This window comes from Clytia hemisphaerica, unplaced genomic scaffold (assembly GCF_902728285.1).
Source record: "Clytia hemisphaerica strain Z4C2 unplaced genomic scaffold, Clytia hemisphaerica genome assembly, whole genome shotgun sequence".
Lineage (NCBI taxonomy): Eukaryota > Metazoa > Cnidaria > Hydrozoa > Leptothecata > Clytiidae > Clytia > Clytia hemisphaerica.
In genome coordinates, this window is record NW_027103292.1 from 67,688 (window position 1) to 86,756 (window position 19,069).

At 34.8% G+C, this 19,069-nt stretch overlaps 2 protein-coding genes across 2 annotated transcripts; one reads left to right on the forward strand and one right to left on the reverse strand.

The window, feature by feature from the left end:
- Positions 1-1,820: 1,820 nt before the first annotated feature.
- LOC136810633 (zinc finger protein 330-like) lies at positions 1,821-18,621 on the reverse strand. The gene is made up of 9 exons (XM_067067204.1): positions 18,457-18,621; positions 17,909-17,928; positions 16,438-16,508; positions 15,975-16,054; positions 15,094-15,220; positions 3,675-3,779; positions 3,148-3,194; positions 2,338-2,455; positions 1,821-2,159 (listed from the first exon to the last, which is right to left on the reverse strand). Exons 1-9 carry the CDS (start codon positions 18,574-18,576, stop codon positions 1,912-1,914), a joined length of 936 nt encoding a protein of 311 aa, XP_066923305.1. The 5' UTR covers positions 18,577-18,621; the 3' UTR covers positions 1,821-1,911.
- LOC136810566 (uncharacterized) lies at positions 12,532-14,837 on the forward strand. Its single transcript, XM_067067131.1, has 4 exons — positions 12,532-12,975; positions 13,583-13,673; positions 14,173-14,327; positions 14,760-14,837. Exons 1-4 carry the CDS (start codon positions 12,753-12,755, stop codon positions 14,771-14,773), a joined length of 483 nt encoding a protein of 160 aa, XP_066923232.1. The 5' UTR covers positions 12,532-12,752; the 3' UTR covers positions 14,774-14,837.
- Positions 18,622-19,069: the final 448 nt, after the last annotated feature.

Sequence of the window (19,069 nt, forward strand, 5' to 3'; positions counted from 1 at the left end):
CGGACCGTTTTTAAAGTCTCCAAGCTGCCAGCCTCGTTTTGGTGAAAAACTTGTCCCCAGGCCCCAAAAATCAAAATTTTCAAAAAATGAAAAAAAACACCCCCAGATATTCACCCAAGGAACAAGTGTGCCAAATTTCAGCCAAATCCGACCTTTTTTGAAGTGTCCAGGCTGCCAGCCTCGTTTTGGTGAAAAACTCGTCCCCAGGCCCCAAAAATCAAAATTTTCAAAAAATGAAAAAACACCCCCAGATATTCACCCAAGGAACAAGTGTGCCAAATTTCAGTCAAATCCGACCTTTTTTGAAGTGTCCAGGCAGCCCCAAAGTTTTAGCCTCGTTTTGGCGAAAAACTCGTCCCCAGGCCCCAAAAATCAAAATTTTCAAAAAATGAAAAAAACACCCCCAAATATTAACCCAAGGAACAAGTGTGCCAAATTTCAGCCAAATCCGACCTTTTTTGAAGTGTCCAGGCTGCCCCAAAGTTTTAGCCTCGTTTTGGCGAAAAACTCGTCCCCAGGCCCCAAAAATCAAAATTTTCAAAAAATGAAAAAAACACCCCCAGATATTCACCCAAGGAACAAGTGTGCCAAATTTCAGCCAAATCCGACCTTTTTTGAAGTGTCCAGCCTGCCCTAAAGTTTTCGGACGGACATACATACATACATACAGACATACATACATACATACAGACATTCTCAGATTATAGCTCAACTGAAGTTGAGAAAAAGTCCAATGAAAATCCAGAAAAACGGCGATTTCCGGCATATTACCGGCATTTTTTCTCAAAAAATCGGACTCGGTCATGTTTTGGGCATTGTTAATACGCATCTTTGAACAAAAAAAACAGAAAATACTAATGATAAAATCACGAGAAAATGCCAAAAAACCAGTTTTTCCGGCATATTTTTTTTTCGAAAATCGGGCTCCATCACATTTTGGGCATTGCCATTTTGCATCATTGTGTCAAAAATCAGAAAAAACTAATGAGCCAATCCTGAGAAATAGTAGAGGGAAATTTGTTCGTTTTTTTTAGGTCGCTCGATTTTTTTAGTCAAAGCACTTGTTACACATTTTTGGAAAGCTAAGGGGTAGGGGAATCAAAATAATTTGGGTGCCAATTTTTTTTTGGACACTTTGGTGTGATTTTCGGACAAATATGACGGTCTCAGGCAAAAATTAATATAAATAGAGATCTGTTGTATATTTTTGGAAAGCTCTCAAAAAATTAAGATTAGAGATATATTGCAAGTATAGGTGATTTCTCTACTAACTCGAGATATTAACCCTTAAAAACAGTGTTTTTCAGCCAGAAACAGCTGTTGTGTCCAGTTTTTGCGCTTTTAGACGCTCAATATCTCGAGTTAGGTACTGAAATCGCCTATACTCGCAATATATCTCTAATCTTAATTTTTCGAGAGCTTTTCAAAAATATACAATAAGTCTCTATTTTCTCAAGCTAAAATTTTCATTAATTTTTTGACCCTATAATTTTTGCCTGAGACCATCATATTTGTCCGAAAATCACAACAAAGTGTCCGAAAAAAAATTGGCACCTAAGTTATTTTGATCCCCCTACCCCTTTAGCTTTCCAAAAATGTATAACAAGTGCTTTGAATAAAAAAATCGAGTGATTTTACAAATGTCACCCTACTAAAAGACGGTAACAGACGGACGGACGGACATCGGTTAATTTATAGGACCTCCGAGGTAGGTCCAGAAAGGATTACTTTTACCTCAATCGACGATAGTTTTTTTTCTCGACAACTTAAAAAAGTCTTTAGATAAGGGAGCAAATAAATTACTTAGCCTTTTGTTCTCATTATGTTTCTTTATCGATTCTTTTAAATTTTGCATAAATAAAATTCTGGATCCAAAAAAATAAAATTCAAAATTTTCAAAAAGAAAATGTATCATATCTCAAGTTTTCCCATTGCCTGCTCAAGTTCATTTTCCTCATCACTTTCACTTTCGTTTTCCGACGAACTTTCGTCTTCCGTAGAATAGTCCTCGTCATCATCGTCGCCGTCATCCGGGTTATACGACACGCCACCAAATCCCGAGAACGACATAGCGGCTGAATTGTCGTACGAATAATAATCGTCACCATAGTCGTCGTCGTATTTGTCCGCCCGTTGCCGCCCATAATCGTGCTGGCGGGCTGAAAAAGAAAATACAGTGCTATAAAAAAACAAAATGGACTTCAAATAAAGGATTGATATCCATAGAGTTCGAAAGATAACGAACGAGTTCGAAAGATAACGAACGAGTTCGAAATACCCCTTGCAGATCAGGCTTGAATGAACTAACACGACTTAATTCAAAATCAAAATACTTACTAGACATTGATAGATTTTTGGTTTCTTTCATTTCAAAGCCACATTTTGGACAAGGCGGAAGTTGACCTTTTGTGTATTTGAATCCTTTACGCCACACATGATCATCACAATAACAAACCTACAATACGAAATATTTTTAGTGATATTCATTACGTAATGTTTTCTACGGAAACACCCCGGTTTTCGCCAATAACTTGAAACTCTAGCTTAAAATTGCAACTACTGGCGAAAAACGGAGTGTTTCTGAAGGAGACGTTAGGTCATTTGTATCAGGAATAGTGCAAGACCTTAAGGGTTGATATAGATAGAGTCATTTAATGAGCTTTATACAGCCTTTATAAACCCTTGTAAAATTGACTTTTAATCTAAAAGAGTGACCGACACTTACTTTAATTAGTAGAGAAGAATTAAAGTTACTGAAGAGCAGTGCTTAAAAATCAAGAAAAGTATTGGGAAAAAAGCTCCTCCGTTTATTTTCAAACTTTAATGGGTTTGATCCGATAGATCATTAGCCTCTTAGCCTAGAAATCTAAGCTAGTTTGATTCAGTCACTAGGATAAATCTGATAGTAAGTTTTGACTGGATAACAGTATTCCAAGGCAAACTTAAAATCCGTAAATATGAACAAATCTTTAAAGTACTGAAAACGCTATTTTCCATCAAGGCAGGTGTCCTAGCCTTGTGAATACGGGCTTAGTTAACTAGGCTACATTAGCCTTTGAAAGAGTGCTTTTTCAATTTTCAAGCTAAAGAATTCGACAAAATAAATAACTCGAACGCCTAATTTGAAATACTGCGAACATAGCTTACTTTACACCTCAGGCACGAGTGCTGTCCATTTTTATTACAAGATGCACCTAAAAGAGGTAAAAACACAACTTGTTAAATCATAAATGACAACTTTAGGGATACTAAACCTTTTCTAAAACTAAAATCGAACTTGGCTTCGATGTCCAAAATATCAATACCAAATTAAGAACATCTTAGGGCGTTATGGGCTCTACGGACCCAAATTCTTAGGGAATTGCCCAAAATGGTGAAATTAAGAACATTTCAAGAACATTTTAATGACATTTCTTGCTAGGCTTCCAACTCGTAGCTAAGTTGAGAACAACCAAGGGTTTAAAATCTTCCTCTTTATATAGAAAGTGTGTGTATATTTGCGAGGTAATACGGAGGTTCGAAAATCTAAAATTTAGACATCTTATTTACCCTAAAGGAAATTTTCCCTAATATTACATTTTTGTGTGTTTTGAGCCCAAAGCACACCAAAATATTGCAGTAGGGGTTATCAATAAAATTTTGATAAATATAAAATGATGATAAAATATACGTACATTTCAGTGTTTCAGATTCTATGATTTGACATTTGGCCTGGTGTTCGAACTGATCGTCCTCGCATAAGAATTTATCGCAAAATGCACATACAAAAATTCTACCACCTGAAAAAAAGAAAGTCGAAATGACAAAGATAAGCTAACGAATACAATACTAATAATATAGTTTTACAAATTCGCAGGCCACCGTGCGGACACATCGGCCTCTATGAATCGCTCATACATCGCTATACCAAGGAATGCCCAGCTTAAGCATTTGTGATTGCCCTTCTTCTAGTAAGATTCCGCTTGACCTTTCCAATAATGCAAAAGCATTTAAACTCCAGCTAGCCGATTGGCCGGGAAAATAAGCCAAACAGGCATGAATAATATTATATAAAATTTTGGTCCAAGAAGGACAAAGTTGATCATCTCGGCTGGCTTAAGTTTTTATAATCGATAGAGTTAAGAATTGATAGGGTATTTCATTTTCTTTATATATTGAAGAAGAAGAAATTGTTTTGTTTTTGTGTTGTGCTTTCTTTAGATTATTTAGTCCGGACTAGAGAGCTGAACTTTGCTTCCTAATAATTTTTGATGACGCTGAATCCAGTGAAGTAGACTAGGAGCATTTGACAAGGTTGCCATTTTGAAAGAAAAAAAATTAAAATCCAAATAACAAAAAAGCTACTTAAAGTTGAAAAATATAATCAAGAATGAGAAACAAACATCAATAACAGATTTTGAATCCCTTATTTTCAAATAAAAACATTGCTTCATTCTCTTTTTACCTGGCAAAAACAACGAAAATCTGGCGGACTGTTTTACAGTCCGTCTAAGCAAAAGCATATTACCTATACTACCGAGTCACTTAATCGCGCCATCCAGTCTATAAAAAACTGGTGACGACATGGTCTTTTTTGCTTCAACCTTTACTAGTAGTATATTTGGATTTTTACTTTATTTTCTCATTACATGTGGTCCCTTGAGACTATTCTATGCATAGCATTCATATGTAAGCATATGTGCAGCATTGAACAGGGTTAGATCATTTTTGCCTAGAGACACCTGGAAATCAATTTTCGCAGTTCCTTATTGACAAAAACTGAAGCTGGAAGAGTAGATCCCCAAAATGGGGTCATTTGTCTTATTTGGTCGACTAAGATCTCTTCAGGTCAGGTCCTCATAGGCCCCTCAAGAAAATCCAAGGGTTAAAAATATCAATCAAAATTAAGTTCTCTTCTTGGCATAATTATATGGTTGATTACATTTAGCGGGCGAAAAATCCGTAATAACCCCGCTTTTTTGTAATCGCCCTGATGTAAACAAGAATTTCTATTGGTTGAAAAGTATCGTACGATATCTTCAGAGCATTTTGATTGGTTAACAAAATATCGCACAAAATTTTTAAGCAAATCTAGATAAGAGTGTCAATCAAATGTTTTTCATAGTTTCGAATGTTTTTATAAGTTTCGAATGTTTTTATAAGTTTCGAAAAAAACAACAAAAAAACAAGCAACATGCTGAATGGACCTACCTAATGATTAACATCATATGAAAATAAGAAAAAAGTGACAATAATTGTACAAAAATTCAGAATGGAAAAATAAAGCTTGTGTGTTGAATAATGTAAAACGGTAAAAAGGAATTTCCCAAATACGAAAATCACTTAAACCATTCAGGCTCAAAAAACCTTTTAAGCTGTTTTTGGCCCAAATTTGCCCAAAATAATTTTCCTTAAAAATCTGGCTCCGTCACATTTTGGGCATTGCCATTTTGCATCATTGTGCAAAAAATCAGAAAAAAAATATGAGTCAACATTGAGAAAAGCTATATTTTCTAATTTGGTTAAAGGGAATTTCCCCAAAATACGAAAATCCGTTTTCTAAGGCGAATAAGAATTTTCCGGGAAAAACCACTTCAGCCAGTCTTTAGAGAATCTTGCCCTCCATCTTTGTACAAAAAATCAGAAAAAAGTAATGACAGGATTTTGCAAAAAGTCCAAAAAACCCTATTTTTAGGTAGTTTTTGGCCCAAATTTGCCCAAATAAATTTTTTTCTCAAAAATCGGGCTCCGTCACGTTCTGGGCATTGCCATTTTGCATCATTGTGCAAAAAATCAGAAAAAACTAATGAGCCAATCCTGAGAAAAGCTGGTAACAAACCTCCAAACCATGTTATTGCTAGTACGAATACGGAAAAAATGGTGTTTAAATTGTCTCTACCTTAAAGGAAGAAATTTTGGCGGGAATTTAATTTGGCGTTTGCTGAAAAATTTGCAAAAAAAAACAACGCAAAAACACCTTAAAAGAGATCATATTTTCAAAAAGTTTAATTTTGGCGGGAACTTAATTCGGCCAAAATTTCTTCCTTTAAGGTACCTACTCTCCTTCTCCAGAGATTTTGGAAAAATTCTTATTTAAGCAAACATTCGATTTCGTAGAGGCGACTCATTTGCTTCCATATTGGCGGTAGTTACGTAACTTAGTCAACTTGGAAACCTTCTATAGGGGTGAAGAAAAAAAAAATGATTCAAAAGCTTGCGTGGTTCATAGATTCCGGATAGAAGCTATGTGTATTTCAATTTAACACTCTCACTCACTAATGTAAATTCATTCCAAAGAGGGAATAGCGAAGGGGATGAAAGGGGAAAGCAAAATAAACTCTTCATACCTTAAATGTATTGTTCCTATTATGCTATTAAAACATGAATATCCATACTAAAGGAAAGACATCCGACCAGATTGTTCACTCATAAGGTACGCAAGAAGTGTTCAAGAAAGATAAACTACGGTAAAACAAGGTGTAGAGAACTTGAATAAGAAGAAAGATGACTGTTACTATATTTGTTTTGGGTCACTTCACATTATCACTTATTGGAGGCACGACAAACTTCATGGCCATATATTGTTTGTACAGAGAAACTGCATCGTTTACAGACTTCGAGGCTGCTAATACTTTCATTCTATCCCTCACTATTTCTGATCTTCTTTTCAGTTTAATAGCTCAGCCTATAGTAGGGATTATTCACGCATTAGAAAGACCGCACCATCTTATACCTCTTTTTCGATACATATATTGTCTCTTGTTCTCCATGTCCCTAGTGAATTTAAATTTGCTTTCACTGGAACGCCTCATCAAGATTACTTCACCTCACAAACATGACCTTTGGATGGAGAACAAGAAAATTGTGAAAGGAATTTTGATGTGTTGGGTCGTCGAAGGAATCATCCTTTCAACTTCATTTTTTCTTCCTGTGCTTTTTGGTATGTTGATGATCTCACACGTCACGGGAACGCTTGTAGTCTTGATCGTATGTTATGCTATAATCTATCGTCAACAAAGAAGGTCTACTAATCTAGTTGCTTCCTTTCGACCAGGGGCAAACGCAACTGGAGAATCAGCATCTACCGACCATGAACGCACCTCTGACATTACACAAAACAAGATTCGTGAACGAAGGTTAATCAAGAATGTATCCACCCTATTATCGATTCATTTTGTTTTCATAGTAATCACCATCAGCGTTAGCGTGATTGCCATAGCAACAATCGAACAACCTGATCAAAGGACGATGGGTTCATTTGCTTTATTAGCTTTAATATCAGGATTGAAACCAACATGTGCCAACCCAATCATTTACGTGTTACGGGTTGAGAAATTTAGAAAGAGACTTCTCAAGATGTGTTGTTGTCAGAACCAAAGAGTACAAGTTGAACCAATGAGCGATTCAAGCATTTCAAGCTAATAACAAAAAACAAAACAACAAACCGAAGCGGTATCAAGGCCCAGTGAAATAGCGATCAATCATTGATTTCACGTTATGATTGTTATACAAGTCTTGAAAAGATTGAAAAAATTGTTTGAATTGATTGAAAAGGATTGAAACCTCACGAAAGTTTCTGCTCTCTTAAATTAAAATTGATGAGTAAGCAAACGATATCACTTTTATTTAAAAACAAAACCTTAAAACTAATTAAACAAAGTAAGCATATAAAAATCGCGTAAGAGATACCAACAGTTGAGCTTTAAACAAAAGTTTACTGGTTCTTATAAAAAGAAAATCGTATGGAAAGGTGTCTGTTATAACTAAAGTAAAAATTTTATTATTCCAAATCAACGAAAGAGGAGAAGGAGAAAAAGTGTTGATTTGATTATTGAAACTAAATTTTGTTCGTGATGAAATTTAAAGTTCAAATTACGGGGTAGTAAACATGTACGAAAATAACCTTTTTTTACAGAGCTTCCCCCGAGTATTTTTCCACCCACACAACTCTTATCTCATGAAAAACTCAAAAACACATAATTTCTGCAAAAGATTAAAACTTGAGTGCCTGAAAAAGATTAACAAAAAGGCAACGAGGCAAAAGATCTTTGTTTGTTTCAACTTCTAACAAGTTAACAACAACACTCCCTGGAGCCTAGTAAAACAGTTGTAAGCCCCGATTACGGGGATTGCCGTACTAGACTTTCGCGGGGATTAAATTTCGCGGTTGGGCCTATCGCGAAATTCAAAAATTTTTTATTGTTGAAATACACATTATTTGCGCCTCTTTTATGTAAGTAACCATTCAAAAAGTATTTATTTGATATGTTTTTTTTCGCGGATGAGGCCTTTCCAAATTTCCATTGGGACTTAATTTCGCGGATTTTCGCGGATGCCATCCGCGAAATTTAGTCCCCGCGAAAGTTTATCCCATTAAAGTACTACGCTGTAAGTTTTATATGGGATGCGCTCTGCTAAGATAGTGGCCTATCCCCCCCCTTTTCTGCTGGGGGGGGGGGGGGATTTTTTTCAAAAAAATTTCCAAAATGACAATGGCAACAAAAAAAATGGCAACATGAAAAATGGAAATCCAGGCGGGATTTCAAAAAGATGCAACAATTTTTTTCTGTTGGGGGGAGAACTTTTCAACTTTTTAACAGAAAGTCCTCTGTCCCCTTTTTAGTTTTTTACATATGCATGTTTTTTCTTCCTCAAATCACGTGACAGATGTTCTCTTTCTTGGATAATTAGCAATTTAACCTTTTCAGCCCGGCAGACGTGTATACACGTCGAGCATACGTTCCGGCAGACGTGTATACACGTCTTTTTGACATAGTGATCTTCTAAGCTATATTTCTCCCATTGGCTTCTTTGCTAGCCGTAGAAGTAAAGAAAAACGGAAAGTAGAGGTTCTAAGCTTTCTTTTGATATATGGTGATGTAATGTTTTGATGACGTGGTGAGGCAGCAGATTTCGTAGAAAAAGTAGAGAAAAACACTGAATCAAGATGGCGACCAAGAAATAGGTTTTTCAAACTTACTGCTAAAGCTCTTGGATTTTTTGACTGGTTTAGGCCACTTTTCTTCATGGAAACATTGTTTTTATAATGGCAAAACATCCAGTAAGTATATCCTATATTTTTTGTTTTGTTTTTAGCATAAAAATTCCATTTATTTGTCATTTTGACCACTTTTCTCGACAAACCATAGGCGGGTCGACCCAAACTTACAGTACTTTTTACTTTTTCTTCAGGTTGGAGCATGGAAAGTTGACAAATCCAATGCAAAAGTGTTTTCTGCACCTCATATATTTCAAAGGAGTGATTCAATGGTGATTTTTGGCAAAAGTGACCGATATTTGGGCGGCAGGTGTGACACATACAGATTTTTCTGGATGCTGATTTTTGGTATATTACTTCAAAATGATGTATAGATTGATAAATAGCCAAAGACAGATTTTTTAATTAACTTGCCCCCACTTTTTTTTGCTCTAGAAGTGAAAAATTCAGAAAAAGTGATATTACCGCAAAACGTGAAAAAAAACTGTGGTTTACGTGATGCTACCATTTTTGTTGGAATATTCTATTTGGATTGGTACCTGGTCTAAAAGTTGTAGAATTTAATTAGCTTTTCAGGGATACCTTACTTTTTTTCTAAAGATTCCTAGTTCTTGAGTTATGATAAAATAACTGAACATGTCTATTTTCTGAAAAAATGTTGCGCGCTGACAGCGTGAAAATTTAAAAAGTTGCGCGCTGGAAAGGTTAACTTTTTCTCTTGTATGAAATGCAAATGTCAAAAGGTGCATAACAATAAATTGCCCGGATCCAGGTCGTGAAAGGGTGGGGTGGGAAAAGGGTTTTTCAGGAGGGGGAATTTGACAAACGGGCAGTCTACAATTTCTGGGGGGAACTGACCCAGGAGGAAACTATTAGTGGCATTTATAGGTTTTATAGGTTTCAGTAAGTACCTCATAACTCATATTCTCTTGTTAGTAAGTTTTGATATGTAAATAATTTATATAGACATATGTCGGAGAAAAAGTAAAAAGTGATTTAAAAAGCAGGTGTATGAATAATAGGTAACAGACCGGATAGTTCTTGAGAAAGAATGGTGTCAAGAAAATATCTCAAGATGTCAATGATTTCATTTCACGTATCTCGTCATTTGAAAATCGGAAAGACCTCAATCAAAAGAAAAGTATCGGCTATTTTGCTACAGTTACACTATTGCTATCACCGGTCTTCCGTACTACAATCCTTCCGAATGGTAAACAAGTTTGCTATGAGCTTTTCCCCTTTTGGAATGTTTTTTTTTGCGTAAGACTTTTTCATGTTATATGTGATCATCAGTAATTTTTGTTTCTGAATACGATAAAGTAAGAGTCGAAGAATGAGCGCCACTGACATCAAAATTTACTTTTGTTTGACCTGCATAACACTTTTCGCCTACTCACATAATATATTTCGAGACACAAACCAAAGGTTTGCTCAATTCCTCTTAAGACATGTCAATGGAGTACCATCAAAAGAACCATTTATGGAGTTTAGATCAGATTCTGTGGAGATATGTTTAGACAGATGTGTGGCTAAACCACCTTGCGTGTCAGTCAACTTCAACACAGACTTTAACATTTGTCAATTGGTTGATTATGATATCAGCGATGGAAAAAATTACACACATAAAACCGGTTGGTTACATTTTGACACCGGACGTACCCGACTCACAAGGATTTTGGATTACACACAACAATACTGCCTGACCATCGGGGATGTACCGGACGCGTGCAATCCAACCGGCAGAGATGAGTATCGTATACATTATAAAAACATAAATGATAATCATTGTAAAGGCATTAAATCTCTCTTCGATTTTGACCGGTCGACCGGTATCATTTTACATCATTGTTCCGGTTTGGCTTTGATGATTGGTACGGTAGTCGGAGTGAGCGCAAGAAACGTTTCATACTTTGTTCAAGAAAGTCCCTTTGACAGATGGAGGATCACTACACGTAAGTCGAAAAACAGAAGTCGAATTTTTCTCATTATTCCTTTGGGTAGCAGGGAGCATCAACCTCAAATAATTCCAAAGTTAGAGAAACTTGTCATCTTGATTGAGATGATAATTGCGTTTTTCAGCAATTTAGACACCTTAATGTGAAAGTTCTTCCAACGGTTCTAGATTAGCACTAATTAGCAAATGATAGGAGTCACAGTAAAGCAAATCAGATTGATTTTGTGTTCTAAAAGTAGAGGAGTGTTTGGTTTGGTAAAAACAGCTTTACATTTGAAAAAATCACTAATTCTTTCGAAGAGGGCTTACTCCAATAGCTTACACGTATCTTAAACAAATCCTATTCTCACCTTTGGCCCATTTTGACGTTTTTCATCTTGATAAAAGCTCCCACATAACATCCTTGCGTAACAGATCTCTTACTCACTGGAAAGTTTGGTAAAAATTTCGTCACCAGTGGGTAAAATACTCTACAATTTCAGCCCGACTAGAAAATTGACTTTGAAATTGACCCATTTGAAATTCAAAGGAAAAAATTTTACTCCCAAACCATCCCTACTGGATTTTTTGACCTGGAAACAATACAATTTCATATCCTCATTTTCATCCCCACTGTGGAAGGAAGTGAGACGAGGGTGCAACACCGGTGGGCCGATATAGGTTGGGTGGAACAAAGCAGAAATAAATTTCTTGTTTTTTTTATTGTAGTTGGATATCTGAGTTTTCGATATCAAGCTGCATTCCCGGATGGGAACCAATTGGGTCACGATGTACCTCTAAACATATCAGAAAGTAAAGATATTTCAAAAAGTGAAGGTCGATTCATTTTAAGTGAAGGTAAGCTCATTATATCGTTCTTTAGTGAACGTAGAGGAAAAGGTGGAATAAGGGTGTTTTCAAGAGAATCCGGACGAGATCAAAAAGTGAATGAAATTCGTGAATTTGGTGAATGAGCAAATGATTTAAAATTTGGCGAGAATAAATTTTGGCGAATCTGGCCAAAATTCCTTCCTTTAAGGTGCATTAGCGAGTTTATGTACACGTTTTTTTTTTTTTAAGAAACACACTTTTAAGAAACATGAGGCTCAGAATGCCTAAAAACTAAGAAACTTCTAAGAAACATGCTGAGGCTGAAAATGAAAAAATGACATTTTTAATTCGTTTTTTTAAGAACCTAACAATCAAAACATGAAAATAGGCTGATTATGTCAAAAAGTTTAGAAACATGTAAGAAACATTTAAGGCTCAAAAGGGTGATTTCTTAAGAAACATTGAGGCTGCTTGGTAAAACTAGTTTCTTAAAAAAAAAAAAACGTGTATTTGCACTTTTGAGGACGGTAGAGTGACTGAAGCGATTTGTAAAAACCCGCATTTCTGACCCGCAAAATCGAGGACGGTAAAAGTGCTGATTTACCGTCGTCCTCAGTTGGTCAGGATCTACTCAAATTAGAACCTTACCGTCTCCGTCGCTGAAAAACACATAAACTCGGAGGGTGACACGTTTGCTTGAGATCTCGAGTGCACAACTCGGAAAAAGTCGAGTGCATGTGCAAAATTTGAGGTTTTCAGGTGCAAGTTCAGACGCTTTTTTAACCTCAAGTGCAGAGTTCACTTATTTTTTCCTCAAGCTAATTTTAGCTATTTTTTGCCTTTTTGGGCGAATTTCCCAGGTATAGGTGCACCTTGTACAGACCAAAATTTATCAGATACGTTCTTCCAGTGCGGAACTTGGTAATTCCGAATTTTTCCTCGAGTGCAGCCTTGCCATACTCTGCAAACTGGCATTAATTTTAAAATTGATTCACTTTCATTTTAGGAGTTATGCCTGTCCGGTATGAACGCTGGTCATTGCTGACACAAATAAATGGTTACAGAACATTTGAATCAACGGTTCGAGCTCACATGATGAACAACGACCCAATAAACACGAATCGTCTTTTTGATTTTTGTTTGTACCCTAGCATCGGAGAAGATCTTTATTTTGTTCGAATGACCGCTTTTTTCTCTCCTGATGTCACCGGAAATCATACATTTTGGTTCATGGGTAAGTGGTGGTCTTTAAAGAGGCGCCAAATAAGAAAGAATAACGTGTCATTATTGGGTTTATCATAACTTAAACAATGAAATTCATGCTCTGTGTCACCATGTCCCTATCAAATTTAATGGGTCGATTTTTAACGTTTTTGAGCAATCTCAGAAAATGAAATGCTTTTTTTTTAAGTACAATTTTTTATCTAATGGAACAAATTTGATAAATTACCCATCAAAATTTAAGTTAACCCTTCCTCTTAACATAAGGAAGTTTCAATCATTAAAACTTTTCTTCATCTATAAATCTTTTTCTCTTATGGTTTATGATCTACCATTTATTTAGCATGAGCTATAACAATATTTATATAATGAGGAGATCATAAATCCACCATGAGATTATTTTCCAGAATCGAAAACACCAAATCGGTCAAAAGTTCTCATTTGTCATAAAAAAATATTACACACAATGAATAGTTTGATTTTAGACTCTTTTCTAATGAAGCTAAGATTATGAATTCCCAATTAATAAGCCCCTAGACATTTAAAAATTGTAACATGGCTGATAAGCCCCTCCATTACTAGTAAATGACCTGTTTGATGAACTTCATCTTATGTTACAGGCGATGACTGGGCATTGTTATTTATCGGTGAAAGCTCGGACAACACTCAGCTTGTTACATCCTTAAGTCGTTATACATCTGTTTACAAAACGTAAGACTTTCGGAATAGTCCAGGTTTTAAATATTGAGTGATTAATTTTCTTGGCTTGGTAGCTCAGTCGGTAGAAAATTTGCCTCGTGACTATAAGAGTTGTAGGTTCGATCCCCAACTTCTGCGAATAAGAGAAGTCTGATCTAAGCGGTATAAAGTAACAGGCTCTGTGTTGAGGAAAGTTAGACTGATATAGATTCCTTCAGTCATTCTGAGCTAATTTAAAAATCTTTTTTTTTTAATGATTGAAGGAGGGTGAACAATAAAGTCAAGGCTTGAACGTAAGAAATTGCCAAAAATCAGCAATTTGTATATCCAGAGTCTCTATAAGTCTCTATAAATCCATGCGTTTACAAACATATTTTAATTTTAAAAGAGGGGGGGGGGCTAAATCTTAACTTTAGAAAATTCCCTCCCCAGTTTGCCCCAATTTTGGTCGACCCACCACGCTACTGTTTTTGATCCTGAGGCCTACTGGTTTTACTGATCAAATTTTCAGGAAATATAGCGGGATTATGCATTTGGTGAAAGATCGAATGTACTACATGGAAGTATTATTCTATGACATAGGTGGCAACGACTGGTTGTCTTTAACGATGGTAAGGCCAGGGGATGAAGACAGAATAAATGTATCTTTCGACTACTTATATCCAGGTAAGTTAATAAAGTATAAAAAAGGTAAAAGATAGGCCGAACAACTAAGTATTTTTTCATATAAGTTTGATCCCGCCGAAGGTTTTTAGACAATTCAAACACAGAAGCTTCGTTTTTTTTTGTTTTTGTTTTTGTTTTTGTTTTAAGTATTCTTTGCTTTGTTTGTGAACAAAGAGCCCTAAAAGTTTAAAACCTAATCTCAATTCGCTGTTCAAAACCTAATTTCCATTTGCTGTTGCTGTAAAAAAGTGTGACTTTGAAAATAATTCATCATTGAATGATCAAAACATAGACGAATCATCCGAGGTTTTTTTGTTGTTTGGACAGTTATAATGATTTTCGAGCTCACATCTAGTCTAAAGTATCATTTAGTACAACGGCAAAGAAAAACACATATTCAGGGAATTCTTTGCATTTTTTTCTTATTTTCAGCTGACGATTTTTAAACATAATGATCTACAAGAGCAGAGACGAGGCGAAAAGATTGATTCTTGCTCTAAACTTTACCAAAATTACTTGTTTAATGACAACAAGTATGGACATAGTGTTTAATGTATTATGTAATAATTATTGGTTTCATAGAATGTCAAACCACTGGTCATAGTTTTATGGTAGGGATGAGGGAAAACCTTTGAGTGTTGTTTCCAGGTTTTGTGGATCTGTATTAGTTGAACAAATGGATTTATGTATGTTATGAAAATAGTGACTGGAAAAAGTTTAAAATATAATTGTCCCCCGTCTTAGAGACGGAAAGAATTTATCATACCTTGGCCTTCCACGCCTCTATCGCATTCTAAACAAATTGCATCAGTCAGCGGGCACACGCATGCGTGCGACTGAAGACATTTCCGTCCATGACATATCCAAGCTTCACAAAAATCACAGATAGCTCCCTAAACAGAAAAGAAACGGTGAGGTTATTTTGGAGTGAAAAATTATTTTTCTTTAATTCCTTTTTTAACACTTTTAGTAAGAAATTTCCACTGGATGAATTTGAATTAACTTTCCAAAACAACAAGGCTATTAATCAAGGAGTGTTGAGCTATGCAGTGTTGGCAAGAAACATAAAATTACAAAGACAGCCTGGTAAAGGTAAAATTTCCATAGCAGGAGAGCAGAAATGTAGACAAAAAAAATTCAAATTCAAACGTAGCCACTGGAACCTCAGGAAAAAACACTCGTTTTTCTTCATTTTTAATAGAAAGGTTGCGTTCAAATTTTGTTATACTAGTGGATTAATCTTGGCGTGGATTTAAATTAGGCGATTGGCCAAAATGAGATTTTTATTGATGGGGATTTAATTTGTTGAATGATCAGTTTTCTAAAATTTAGCGCAGACTTTTAATTTGGCAGATGGGAAGGCTTTAGGCTCTGGTAAACTAAAAATTACATAGATGGTATTTTTCTAAAAATGCATAGTAAAAAATTATCCCCTGCTAAATTGAGGTGGGGTTTAAGTTTTTAAATTTGCTGATGTTTTGCCAAAATTTGCCAAATCCGCCATAATTTATCCACTGACTTAGAGTAAATTTTGCATTTTTGTGTGAGAAAGCCTTATCCAACTTTCCATCTAAATAAATCTCATAAATGACAGCGGAATCAATAAAATCACCAAAGCACATTGTGAAATTTTACTGTGATACATACCACCATTTGCATGCCAGTAGTATGTACTCCAGCGTGTTTAACAACACAATCTCCAGACTTCATCATACATTTCTGTTTTCCTATTAAAAACAAAAATATCTAATTAAAAATCTAGGAATTAAAATTATTAGATTATTAAAAAAATGCTTTCTAATATATGAAGTAACTTACAGTAGAGGAAACAAACAAACAAGATCTCAAAGAAAATTAAAAACAATCTAGATATCACCAAAATCTGAACTTATCTTGAGCTTCAAAGTAGAACTAAATGTTTTCTGTACATTCATTTGGGGATGTGAAAAACTTCTTATTATACTTAGAGAGACAATGTCCTTAAATTCAATCCAATTTTATAATTTCAAAATCTAACTATAAAGAAAGTTTTACTTGAACTGGTTATTATGCTGTATAGAAAAAGGATACATTCATGTCAGACTGAATACTTTTTGACAATAACACGTACCACATTGCCCACAGACAGGAAGTTTTTGGATGTAGTAACAAAAATAGCAGTAAGCTCTGTTCTTTTGCATTCTATAAAATCAAAAGTGATCAAATATAAAGTCTATTTCAAATTACACAACCTCAATAACTTTTGATAAAATTTGAATTAAGTAGCGGTTTTGTGCTCGTTAAAAAGATAATCCGGAGTGGAATATGATCCAAAGAAAAAAAATAATTTAAAAATGGAATAACGAAGATGAAAAATGAAGAAGAAGAAAATCAATTTCTTGTAGAATAATGCTAAGATCTTAATTTTTGTACCAGAAACTCTTCAATCTTAGAATGTCAAAAATGCAAAAAAAGTTTAAAAAATATTCATTCAATCAAAAAATACAGCTTAAAATTTTGCCCTGGTTGACTTAAAAAAGGGCTCTTTTTTGTTGTGTTTTGATGATTTCTGAAGCCAATCATTGATAAATTTTGGAATATATCTTTCAATGGAATAAATTTCTTTGAAAATTTTTTTTCACATTAACGATGTTCTAAGATCAAAGAATCACTCGTGTGAAAATGATAATTATAGCATAATTATTGAAGAAGTTGATTTTCTTCTTCTTCATTTTTCAATAGCCTTGGAATCCAAGCTCATAATCTTAGAAAAAACAACAAATACCTCACCTCACAAAGATTATAAAGCTTGGTGCAGGTAGATTAGTCTGACACAGAAAATGTTATAAAAAAGTCTGTGTGTGAACCCTTGTTGACAGACTTTCTGAACTTTGGAAACACAGGCAAACACACATAATCAACTTACCATAAAAACTCCTCCACAAGCTCTAAAGACTTTCAAAACTATACTAAAAACCACATCAAAACATCAGCCACATGTCTTTAGACTTCCAGCCAACAGCCATTTTGTTTCGAAATGAATCTATGTTTTCATTTTCATTTGTTTTCCTTTTTTCTGCAAAGTCAGCTTTTTCCATAATGCGTGCGCATTGAAATGATCAAAATGCGCGCAAAAGTACTGCTAAGTAATACGCTGAAAGGTGGCCAATCAGGTCGAACCTGCATTGCAGGGAAAAATCTCCCTGCAGGCAAGTTACCTGTGCCAAGCGTTAAACAAGCAGCAAAAATATCATAAACTAGACTTGAACAAAGTTTAACGCTTGGATTCCCAGGCTAATTTTTTACCTCCATTTTTCCATTTTTTAAATGTTTTAAATTTTTGATAAAATTCCACTCCGAATTATCTTTTCAACAAGAACCGCTACTTAATTTAAATTCTATCAAAAGTTATTGAGGTTTGAAAAAACACTGCCAGCTAATTTGAAATAGACTTTAATTGGTTGTGGATTATCAAGTTATTTAACAAACCAGAGTGGAAATTTCATAACATTTTTAAAAGCAAGATTTAGATAATCCTCAATTGTAATATGTTGCAACCAGTCTTTCCATTGATGAAATATCATAATTGCTACCATACATACCTTCCACACTTGTCACATTCCTAAAAAAGAAAATAAAGATTATATATCATCGTATGTATGAGCCTGAAGCCTCTATTAGCATGTTAACCAGTATGATTTTATTGTAAATTCTGTGTACCAGCTGTTTCAGAATTATCTTAATATATTTGTTATCTTATTTCATCAGTAAAAAGCGCTGTCTTAAATTTTTGCCCAACCTTGATAATTCCCAAGCTACAAGAAAGAGTTAAAGTTACAGAAATGACTATCAACAGTCCTCTTCTATCTTTGTCGCCCTTATTTTGAGATAGAGTAAAAGGAAGGTAGGAACCAGAAATTGAAAACCTCTCTGGCTCTTAAGCTCTTAAGGAAAAAAATAGCATAAATTCAATGAGTGATTCCAACCTTCCAATTATTCTCTTCTCCAAAGACATGACAGATTTAAAAGTTTTAATCATATGTAATGATAGAAGAACATATATGTGCTTGTTTACAATGACATGACATAACAGAACACTCATTAATGAAAAATAAGTTGAAAATTAAATTTGATATCAAAAAAATCTTACCATGATAAAATTACATGGATACTTTGTAATTGAAAGAGTTTTACTGCCTGATTGAATATCTTTTTGTCTTTGCTTTTGTTTTTCAGCCTTCTTACGTGCACCTGTTTTCTTCTTAGGCATCTTGAGATTCAAAGTTATGTTCTAATCACTAAAAAATCATGCAGATTTTGCTTGAAACAGCTATTTTTTCATTGTAAAATTTTCATATCTACAATTTAGTAGGGGGAATTTTGTTCGATTTTTTGGAATCGCTTGACTGTTTTGTTAGAAGCACTTGTTATACATTTTTGGAAAGCTAAGGGGTAGGGGAATCGAAATTACTATGTTTCCAATTTTTTTTCGGACACTTTGGTGTGATTTTCGGACAAATATGACGGTCTCAGGCAAAAATCATAGGTTTAAAAATTAATGAAAATTTTAGCTCGAGAAAACGGAGACCTGTTGTATATTTTTGGAAAGCTCTCAAAAAATTAGGATTAGAGATATATTGCAAGTATAGGTGATTTCAGTACCTAACTCGAGATATTGAGCTTCAAAAAGCGCAAAAACTGGACAAAATAGCTGTTTCTGGCTGAAAAACACGGTTTTCAAGGGTTAATATCTCGAGTTAGGT

Coding starts and splice junctions, on each gene's coding strand:
- LOC136810566 (XM_067067131.1), top strand. CDS start 12,753: ATGCCTGTCCGGTATGAACGCTGGTCATTGCTGACACAAATAAATGGT. Junction 12,976..13,582: donor TCATACATTTTGGTTCATGG/GTAAGTGGTGGT, acceptor CTTATGTTACAG/GCGATGACTGGGCATTGTTA. Junction 13,674..14,172: donor TATACATCTGTTTACAAAAC/GTAAGACTTTCG, acceptor TCAAATTTTCAG/GAAATATAGCGGGATTATGC.
- LOC136810633 (XM_067067204.1), bottom strand. CDS start 18,576: ATGCCTAAGAAGAAAACAGGTGCACGTAAGAAGGCTGAAAAACAAAAG. Junction 15,221..15,974: donor CTACTGGCATGCAAATGGTG/GTATGTATCACA, acceptor TTTTCTGTTTAG/GGAGCTATCTGTGATTTTTG. Junction 3,780..15,093: donor TAGAGGCGTGGAAGGCCAAG/GTATGATAAATT, acceptor TCTTTTTTTCAG/GTGGTAGAATTTTTGTATGT.